The 10,310-nt window shown below is 41.8% G+C and overlaps 1 protein-coding gene across 1 annotated transcript; it reads right to left on the reverse strand.

Annotated features, from left to right (window-relative positions):
• Nucleotides 1-2,043: 2,043 nt before the first annotated feature.
• On the reverse strand, nucleotides 2,044-4,367 carry C3H2orf66 (chromosome 3 C2orf66 homolog). Its single transcript, XM_044240819.1, has 2 exons — nucleotides 4,236-4,367; nucleotides 2,044-2,223 (listed from the first exon to the last, which is right to left on the reverse strand). Exons 1-2 carry the CDS (start codon nucleotides 4,353-4,355, stop codon nucleotides 2,044-2,046), a joined length of 300 nt encoding a protein of 99 aa, XP_044096754.1. The 5' UTR covers nucleotides 4,356-4,367.
• Nucleotides 4,368-10,310: the final 5,943 nt, after the last annotated feature.

Genomic DNA, 10,310 nt, shown 5'->3' on the forward strand with positions numbered 1-10,310 from the left:
GAGATCTGAGCCAAAACCAAGAGTCAGCTGCTCAACCTACTGAGCCAGCCAGGCGCCCCTGTATTTCTTTCCTAATTGGAGATGTTAGGACGGGAGCACATGTAATTATGGACTATTCTCCAAATAGAAGCTTAGCTTCTCTCGCAAAATTGAACAATTCCTATTACATTATGATACTACCAACTGGATGCTTTCTGTTTCCTGCCCTTAAACATTACCCCATTCTGTGCTCACATGATGTTATTTATTTGATACTTTCTCTGACACTTTCTGTGAGTTAGAGATCAGTTTCTGCAATTTATAAATGAAGAAACCAAGGCTTCCAACCAACTCGTACACAATTCTGTCTCATGCTGAAGCAGGCACTGAGGGTATTAACAACTGTTCTGTTTTAGTGTCTAATAGCCTATGGCCTCAGTGGGGATAATAACCAAGGGAACCCTTCATTAACATCCTCCTGTTTATTCTGATTAATTTCTCATTGTGGGAGCTGTCGAGTACATATGCCACATGGTAAATTGCATTTTCCTGTTAGAATAATAATCATTGTTTTAAAAAAGCATCACATTTAAAAAGGAAATAATAATCAAAACCCTTTCACGTGCACAATAAAGTGCAACATGGTATGCTTCCCCACAATTTCATCTCTACCTTGTGGAAGAATGGGAGTAGATTTTATTTTTTAATTTTTTAAAGATGTATTTATTTATTTATTTGAGAAAGAGAGCAAGAGAGCACAAGCAGGGGGAACTGCAGAGGGAGGGGGAGAGAAGTTGAGCAGGGAGCCTGATGTGGGGCTCGAACCCAGGACCCTGGGATCATGACCTGAGCTGAAGGCAGAGGCTTAACTAACTGAGCCATCCAGGCGCCCCGGGAGTAGATTTTAATTATGATTTAATTCCCTTTTTTATTCAGTCAAACGAAAAGCTGATAGACTCGAATCACAATGTATTTACTTGGAATGCACCATACCTGGGTTTTTGTAAATGGTAAATATTTATTTGATAGGAATGCTCAGGTAATATGAACATCAAAGCTCAAATCTTAACCATAAATAATTTCTGGGTTTTTTTCTATGAGGAAAATGCCATCTTTACTAGTATTTTACTCCCCCCTACCCCCGGTGATGAAGTACAATTTCAAATACATGTTTATTACTTTTTTCTAAGAAGAACCATTTTTTAAAACTTTTCTATTAAATCCAACTGCATTGTTTGACATTTTACTTTATATGTGATTTCCCACATAACTTAGCTATATGATCTGGTATGAAAAAAGCTTAGGTAAAAGTGTATAGTATTCCACTATATTTAGAGTGATAATTCAAGGGAAGCCAGTCTGGCTCATTTGGTAGAGCAGGTAACTCTTAACATCAGGGATGTGAGTTCAAGTCTTATGTCGAGCATAGAGATTCCTTTAAAGAAAAAAAAAAGTGATAATTCTTTCAATATAGCTCTTCCCAGAAAACTGTGCTTAAAAAATCATAAGCTGTCATTTCTTTCTTTTTTAAAAAAATTTTTTGTATTTTTTTACATTTTTTAAAAGATTTTATTTATTTATTTGACAGACAGAGATCACAAGTAGGCAGAGAGGCAGGCAGAGAGAGACGGGGAAGTAGGCTCCCTGCTAAGCACAGAGCCTGATGCGGGGCTTGATCCCAGGACCCTAGAATTATGACCCGAGTCAAAGGCAGAAGCTCAGGCCCCTGAGCCACCCAGGCGCCCCTCTTTTTTTTTTTTTTTTAAGTCCCAACATGAGGCTTAAACTCATGACCCTGAGATCAAGACCTGAGCTGAGATCAAGAGACATCTAACCAAGTCACCCAGGCACTTCAACTATTACTCATTTTTAAAACCAGACCATGAAATACATGAACCAAATCCAAATATTAATAATGATGATTATCATCAGAACTGAGAACATATTTCTTTGAGAAAATAAAAATCATTTTCTAAATAAATACTTTCCCCTTTTTGACTGAGTTGTATAATTGGACAGATTCTAGGGATAAAGGGATAACTTACCTGTGTTCAGCGGAAACACTCAGCCTTTGACGTAATTAGGAAAGGAGTTTTTCTGCTCTTCATAATCTGCAAATGCAGAAGCAAGAAGTTCTGATTGGAAAGAGAGAGGTCTAGGATTCCCATTCATGGAGAAAGTGTTTGGAAACCTCCCAAGATCAAGACCTCTTCCCTTAAAATATGCCTGAAGGGTTCTGAAAAACTGAAGAGAGAAAGAAAGTGTTCAGTGCCATATGTAAATGAAACATCAAAAATACTCAAAGACAGATATTTTTCCCCTCTGTGAATGGACTTGAGGGCTAATCTAGGAGACAGGAGATGGAAAACCCGGAAATAGAAATACACTTTGGCTACTTCTCCTCTTTCCCCTCTGATGTGGAAATCAAAGGCAGAAGAAAAATTATTAAATTTCCTTACTACTTACAGCCCATTGACAAGTCCTTGAAACAGGCAGAGGGACATTCCTCTAGGGACTCAACTGCCTCTATGTTGATATTCTGCTAAGGGCAAAAGGCAATCTTAGCCCAACGCCCATAATTCTGTAAGTTTACTTTAACATATGAGAATTCCTTTGGAAACTTCCTTTATCTCTACCCCCCAAGATACCTCTTGGCAATCATCCCCCAGGTATATGACCCACCCATGAAGGGTCTCATGACTCAGGTTGTATTGGACAATAATAAATGACCTTTTCCCAATAATAGCTAGCCCTCTCAAGATCCTCGAAACCTTGCTTACAAAGCTTCTTAGAGACTGATGCTGTCCCTACCACCCTCCCACCTTGAAAGTATATAATGGGCCACTCCTCATGACCCCGATGCAGCTCTTTCTGCCCATGGGTCCTGTCCTCCTGCTTTAATAAAATCATCTTTTTGCACCAAAAACATATCAAGAATTCTTGGCTGTCAGCTTCAAACCCTGACATTCTTTCCTACATCACCCTCCACTGTCCTTTACCTGCCTTCTTTCTGATATTTCAACACTAAACAAGATAATTCTACATTCTTGGTATAGATTGAGAGAGGAATATCATTTTTTTAACAGCATCATAGTTAGAGGGTTTATTGTAAACCACCTCTGAAACACTTAAGTCAGGCATTCAACCAAATTTCACAGTGATCAGCGTTCCATGCCTCCTCTCTGACTGAAGGTGAGATCCCAGGCATTGTTTTCTATGCTAGAACTGTAAGACGTGAACTGTAAGATGTGCATTTTCCAGTTTTCCTTTAGGAAATGCATACATAGAAGGTTGCAAAGGGCTACTTGGTTGTTTTAACCTTACACTGTCATATTTCAAATCCATTTCCTTATGGAAACTGTATTTTGAAATAGTAAGGTTAGCATGATTATTGTATTTGGCATTATTTTTTTTTAAGATTTTATTTATTTATTTGACACAGAGAGAGAGAGATCACAAGTAGGCAGAGCAGCAGACAGGAGAGGGGGAAGCAGGCTCCCTGCTGAGCAGAGAGCCCGATAGGGGGCTCAATCCCAGGACTCTGAGATCTTGACCAGAGCCAAAGGCAAGAGGCTTTAACCCACTGAGCCATCCAGGTGTTCATATTTGGCATATTTTTAAAAGAGAATTTTTGCTAGTGTTTTGAATTCTTCTTCCTAGATAACTTCTATTGAAAATAATGTGGGGGGGGGGGCTCCTGGCTGGCTCAGTTAGTGGAAAGTGCAACTCTTGGTCTTGGAGTTGTGGGTTCAAGCCACACAGTGGATGTAGAAATTACTTAAAAATAAATCTTCAAAAAAAGAAAGAAAATAATGCCTGGTAAATCGATAAGAATGCAGATCATTTTTCAGTTTTTCCAATTGAACTTTGCATGTGTTGGTCATATGAGACTCTTGTTTTATCATCAGTTCAATCTAAACTGTGCAAAAATCAGTTCCCTGCTATGTTCTTGATTTTGTATATCTATGAGAAATCCAGGCTATAAGGTCAATGCGTATGTGAGATCATTTACAAATGTAATGTGCTATATGAATATAAAATCATCTCTAAATATAAATTTGTTTCTCCTTACAGAAACAGATGTAAATTGGCCAAAGGAACAATAGGGTACCAGCCACTAGGCTAGCAAAGCCCTTGATCAGTCCTGTTAAGGAATCGTCTTGGCACGTGGGAGCCTCCTCTCCACGGCGCTCCAGCGGACTGCAGCACGCATACATCCAAAGACGTGCCCAGCATGTCCCAGTGCATGCTCTTACCAGATCTCGGTTTCTGGGGTTGTTGAGTGACTTCCATTTCTCTCTGTTTCTCAATGTGGCTCCATGCACAAGCCCAAGTAGCACCAGGGCAACGCACAGCAGCAGGAAGGCTTTGGGCATGATGGAATGCAGCTGAGAAGAAGGAAGGACCAGGGAGATGTCAGTGGTTAGAGAGAGAAGACAGAAAGAGAAAGAAATGAAAAAGGAGGAGGAGGGGGAAGAAGAAGGTAAAAGAAGGGAGGGGAGGAGAGAAGGGAAGGCAAAAGTGGAAAAGAGAAAGAGAAACTAGTTTTAAAGAGAGACAAGAAGAAAGAAATAGTATATTTGTTCCCCTGAATTTTGCAGCCCTCTTTTTTTTCTACGTTGATTTGCAGATGAAGAGCCCCCCCACACAATTCAATTGATTACCTCAAAGGAGTCCATGATGATGAGAATATTATACAGTGATATGCAAAGCAATTATGATACAACCTAGAAAGTCTGAGTATGCCTTTTCATCTTTGGAAAAAAATGCACTTTTTCGTCTCCAGAGAAAGCGCAATTCTTAAAAAGCAAAAAGAAAAAACCTTGAATTACTTAAGTGTTAAGATAGTAGTCTTGAACAATGAAGAAGGAGGAGGAGGAAGAGAAGAAAGAAAAGAAAAAATATACCCCAAACCGAGAAAGAACTGTACACACAAGCCTGGGACAGACCATAGCACACAGGCATAACCACAGCTTGTTTCCCACCCCAGGGTGTGAAATGGAAATGAAACACACAGGAAAGGCTGAAGAAACTTACCCGGAGTTGGGTTTTGGCTGGCCCTGGTTGGCTTCCCTGCTTACAATCTGCAAAGCAATTCACGGCTACTTATAACCAGTGGACCGGCTGCAAGTGGGAGTCAATGACGTGAGCAGGGGCAATCGACAAATAATGATTCCATTCTCATGCCTGGCACCAAAGACCCTTGAGATTCACGTCTTCAAGCTTCCTCAGGGGTGACAGTGAACTTATATGTCTTATAAATACAGTGGCCGCTCCTCTAACCTCTGAACATTTTATGTGGTTTTTTATGAAACACACAAGGCACTTCTACACAGCAAAGTGGCTTTTTACTTTTTCACTCTTAAGGGAAGGGTATACACAGCAGCTGGCAATATGATGATGATTACCCACCTAATAGAAGGCTCCTTTGGAGATACCAGCTTTTTAAATTAACATCATTTTTGAACAGGAAATTCTATTGCAAGAGATAAAATTGTTCTTTGTGACCTACACCTTATAGTTCTTCTGAGAATCTCAAAAAGCATTACAGGTTTTAAATAGCAGCATGGTTTATCATAAAAAAAAAACAACCTTCAAAGTAGAGCAAAACGAGAGCATGTGTTTCTTGGAAAAAAAGAACAGTTGCTATACCCATTCTTGCTGTATAAATGCCATCCAAAGAAAATGGTAGGGTAGAGAAATGGGATTTGAGTTGTGAAGTTGCTTTGGTGGCAATAATTCAGAACAACCCAGGACAAGATCTTTGTGAGGCGGCTAGTAATCTGGACTAGAAATTAGAATACCCGGCTGTGGTCTGTCTTGCGTATTGACCCTGGGCAAGTCACAATGACCCACATTTGTTCATTCCTTTCTTCATTCAGGCAGCAAACTTTTTAAAAATATTTATTTATTTATTGACTTGAGAGAGAAAGAGTGTGAAGTTTTGGGTGGGGGGGAGAGGCAGAGGGAGAGGGAAGCTCAAGGAGACTCCCCGCTGGACTGAGCACAGAGCCCGATGCGGGGCTTGATCTCAAGACCCTGAGATCATGCATGACCTGAGCTGAAATCAAGAGTCAAACGCTTCATCGAATGAACCACTCAGACTCCCCCAGGGAACAAAATTTTATTGAGAGCCTACTATGGGCCAGGCACTGCTTTGAGGATAAAATGTTAGGAATAATAGGTCCTGCCTTCATTAAATTAATATATTAGTGGGCAAGACAGAGATAAATCAAATCATTATACAACAAAATGTACAAATACAAATGATGAGAATATCTATGAAGAGAAATTGGGTGCTGTGAGAGGGAGAAGAGGGGGCTTTGATTCCGTCTCAAGAGTTAGGAAAGGCTTCTGTGAAGAAGTGACCTTACATCTGCTAGGTGAGGAGGAGTTACTGAAGCAACGTAGGGAGACAGAGGGCGCGAGTTTCAAACAAGGTGAACAGCTGCGCTAGACTCCGTGGCCGAAAGCAGCATGGCACACCGGAGGAGGGAGGATGAATTATTGTGCCGGGAAGAGCGGGGGAGTCTGCTCTGAGACCGGAGAGGTCGTCAGACTATGATCTGTCCGCTGCGAGCAAGGCTGACTGAAGGGTTGTCGTATCCAAGCAGCGTGATCAGACTTGCAGTTTTAAAATACTGTTCTGGTTCCAGTATGGAGGAGAGATTAACTAGGAAGGAGGGTTGTAGAAGACCAGTTAGGTGTCTACTGCAGTGACCCAGGCAGGGAGATGGTAAACGGGATGAGGACGGTAACACCGGTGCAAAGCGTGGGAGGACCTCAGAGATATTTAGAAGGTCTGAACGCGACGGACTGAATGCTATGAAAGGCCAAGCTGGGCGGAAGAGAATTTCAAGAACAATCCCTGGGTGTCGGGATTATGCCGCGGAGTGGACGACAGGGCCATCCGTTGAGATGTCCAACACCGGTGTGGAGGGAAGAAGATCACGAGGTCCACTCTGGACGTGCGCTTGAAGGGCCTTTAAGATCTTCACGGGATGGAGAGTACCTTGTTGGATACACAGTTCTGGAGCCCAGAAGGGAGATCTGGGGGGAAAATGTAAATATGGGAATCGTTAGCATGTAAATGGGTGAGATTACCTTAGCAAAGATTAGAAAATGAGAAGAAAATTCGGCCTAGGACTTGAGTTTTGAGACGTTTTTACTACATCATCTCTCCTTAAAACTCCCAAAGTTTGAAGTTCAAGCACTTCATGATACGAAATATGAAACTGTTAATGAGATTACAGCCGAGTCGTTATACTATAAACTCCTTAGACAGTGCTCAACCTTACATTTCCTGTGCCGAGCACACGGAGCCGGACACATAGATGATACATTCTCTAAAATGGGAAAGACGCTGTAAGTAAGGATAGATTCTCACAGCCATTTATCTGTGACTATTTTCTAACTTTATCCCCATGTATATAAAAAACACAGCTCACTTATTTGTGGAGCATAACAAATAGCATGGAGGACATGGGGAGTTAGAGAGGAGAAGGGAGTTGGAGGAAATTGGAAGGGGAGGTGAACCATGAGAGACTATGGACTCTGAAAAACAATCTGAGAGTTTTGAAGGGGATGGGGGTGGGAGGTCAGGGTACTAGGTGGTGGGTATTATAGAGAGCATGGCTTGCATGGAGCACTGGGTGTGGTGCAAAAATAATGAATACTGTTATGCTGAAAATAAATAAAAAATAAATTAAAAAAAAACACAGCTCATTCTCTCCCATTTAAGAGCTCCCCATTTATGAAATATTTATAGGCATACCTCAAAGATATTGTGGGTTAGGTTCCAGACCTCCCCAATAAAGTGAATACCACAAAAGAGAATCAAATGAATTGTTTGGTTTTCCAGTGCATATAAAAGTGATGGTTGCACTACGCTACAGTATAGTAAGTGTGCAAGATCACTGTGTCTAAACAAAAACAAGGTACATACCTTAATTTAAAGATGCTTTATTAGTAAAAGAAAAAAAAGAAAGCTAACCATCAGTGAGCCGGTGGAAGGTCTTGCTGTGATGTTGGTGGCCGCTCACTGATCAGGGTGGTGGTTGCTGAAGGCTGGGGTCGCCCTGGCAGTTTCTTAAAATAAGATAAGTGAAGTTTATCACATCAGTTGACTCTTCGATTTCTCTGTAGCACGCAATGCCGTTCGATAGCATTTCACCCACCTCAAGCTTTGCCATGAGCTTGCAGCAACTCAGTCCCATCTGCAGGCCCCAGTTCTAACTCCGGTTCTCATGCTGTTTCCACCACATCTGCAGTAATTTCCTCCATCAACATCTTGAACTCCTCAACGTCATCTGTGAGAGTTGGAATCAACTTCTTCTTCCAAACTCTGTGAATGTTACCATTTTGACCTCTTCCCATGAATTACAAATATTCTTTTTTTTTAAATTTATTTTTTTAGTTTTTTAAAAAGATTTTATTTATTTATTTGTCAGAGAGAGAGAGGGAGAGAGAGCGAGCACAGGCAGACAGAATGGCAGGCAGAGGGAGAAGCAGGCTCCCTGCCGAGCAAGAAGCCCGATGTGGGACTCGATCCCAGGACGCTGGGATCATGACCTGAGCCGAAGGCAGCCGCTTAGCCCACTGAGCCACCCAGGCGTCCCCATGAATTACAAATATTCTTACTGGGATCTAGAATGGTGAATCCTTTCCTGAAGGTTTTCCATTTATTTTGCCCAGATCCATCAGAGAAATCACTGTCTATGGCAGCTGTAGCCTTATGAAATGTCTTTCCTTGACCCGTGGGCTACAGAAGGGATGTCGTGTTTGTAGGCACGAAAACATTAATCTTATTGTACATCTCTATCAGGGCTCTTGGGAGATCAAGTGCATTGCCAATGAGCAGTAATATTTTCAAAAGAATATTTTTTTCTGAAGAGTGGGTCTTAAGAGCGGGCTTAAAGTATTCAGTAAGTTATGTTATAAACAGATGTGCTCCCATCAGGCTTTGTTGTTCCATTTTTAGAGCACAGGCCGAGTAGATTTAGCATAATTTTTAAAGGCTCTGGGATTTCCAGGATGGTCACTGAGCACTGCTTTCATTTACAGTCACCAGCTGCATTAGCCGCTAACAAGAGCGTCAGCCTGTCCTTTGAAGGCAGGCATTGATTTCTAGGATCGAGTATGAAAGTCTGGATAGCATCTTCTTCCTATAGAAGGCTGTTTTGTCTACATGGAAAATCCGTCGCTTAGTGTGGTCACCTTGATCAGTTATCTGAGCTGGATCTTCTGGACAATCTGTGGTTTGTACATTAACTCTTGCAGCTGTACCTTTGCAGTTTGGTGTATTAGAGGTGGCTTCTTCCCTAAAACATCACGAAGTCACCTCTGCAAGCTTCCGACTTCTTATTCAGCTCCCTCGCCCATCTCAGCCTACATAAAATTGAAGAGAATTAGGGTCCTGATCTAGATTAGGCTTTGGCTTAAGGGCATGTTGTGGCTGGTTTGATCTTCTATCCAGACCACTAAAACTTTCTCCATATCAGTAACAAGGCTATTTTGCTTTCTTATCATTTGTGTGTTCACTGGAGTGATAGTTCTGATGTCCTCTGAGAACTTTTCTTTTGCCTTTACAACTTGGCTGACCGGCACGTAGCTTTTGGCCTATCTCCGCTTTCAACATGCCTTCTTCACTAACTTAATCATTTTTAGCTTTTGGTTTCTCTTCCTGTTTACCTTCCCTCTCTCCCTCCCTCCCTTCCCTCTTCCATCCTTCCTTCCTTCCTTCCTTCTGGGGAGATAGAGCAAGAGTGAGAGGAAGGGGAGGGGTATAAGGAGAGGGAGAGAGAGACTCTTAAGCAGACTCCATGCCCAGTGCAGAGCTTGATATGGAGCCGGTTGTGGGGCTTGATCTCACGACCCTGAAGTCATGACCTGAGCCTAAAATCAAGAGTCGGTCACTTGACTGACTGGTCACCCAGCCTTTTGATTTAAAGTGAGAAACATGCAACTCTTCCTTTCACTTGAGCACTTAGAAACCGTTGCAGGTAATTAATTGGCCTAATTTCAAGAGAGTGTCTTGTGGAATAGGGAGGCCTGAGGAAAAGGAGAGAGACGGGAGCAGCTGGAGCAAGCACACACAACGTTTATTGAATTTTCTGTCTTAAGTGGCTGTGGTTCATGGTGCCCCAAAACAATTACACGGTAACATCAAAGGTCACTGATCACAGTTCACCGTAACAGATATAATAATAATGAAAAAGTTTGAAATGTTGTGAGAATTACCAAAATGTGACTCAAAGACATGAAGTGAACAAATGTGTCAGGAAAGTGGTGCCGACAGACTAGCTAGATGCAAGGTTGACACGCACCTTCGG

This window comes from Neovison vison, chromosome 3 (genome assembly GCF_020171115.1).
Source record: "Neovison vison isolate M4711 chromosome 3, ASM_NN_V1, whole genome shotgun sequence".
In the NCBI taxonomy this organism is placed as follows: Eukaryota; Metazoa; Chordata; class Mammalia; order Carnivora; family Mustelidae; genus Neogale; species Neogale vison.

Excerpts from the sequence above, each read along its gene's own strand:
- C3H2orf66 (XM_044240819.1), bottom strand. The coding sequence starts at position 4,355 with ATGCCCAAAGCCTTCCTGCTGCTGTGCGTTGCCCTGGTGCTACTTGGG. Across the intron at positions 2,224-4,235 it reads ACCCCAGAAACCGAGATCTG|TTTTTCAGAACCCTTCAGGC; the intron begins GTAAGAGCATGC and ends TTCTCTCTTCAG.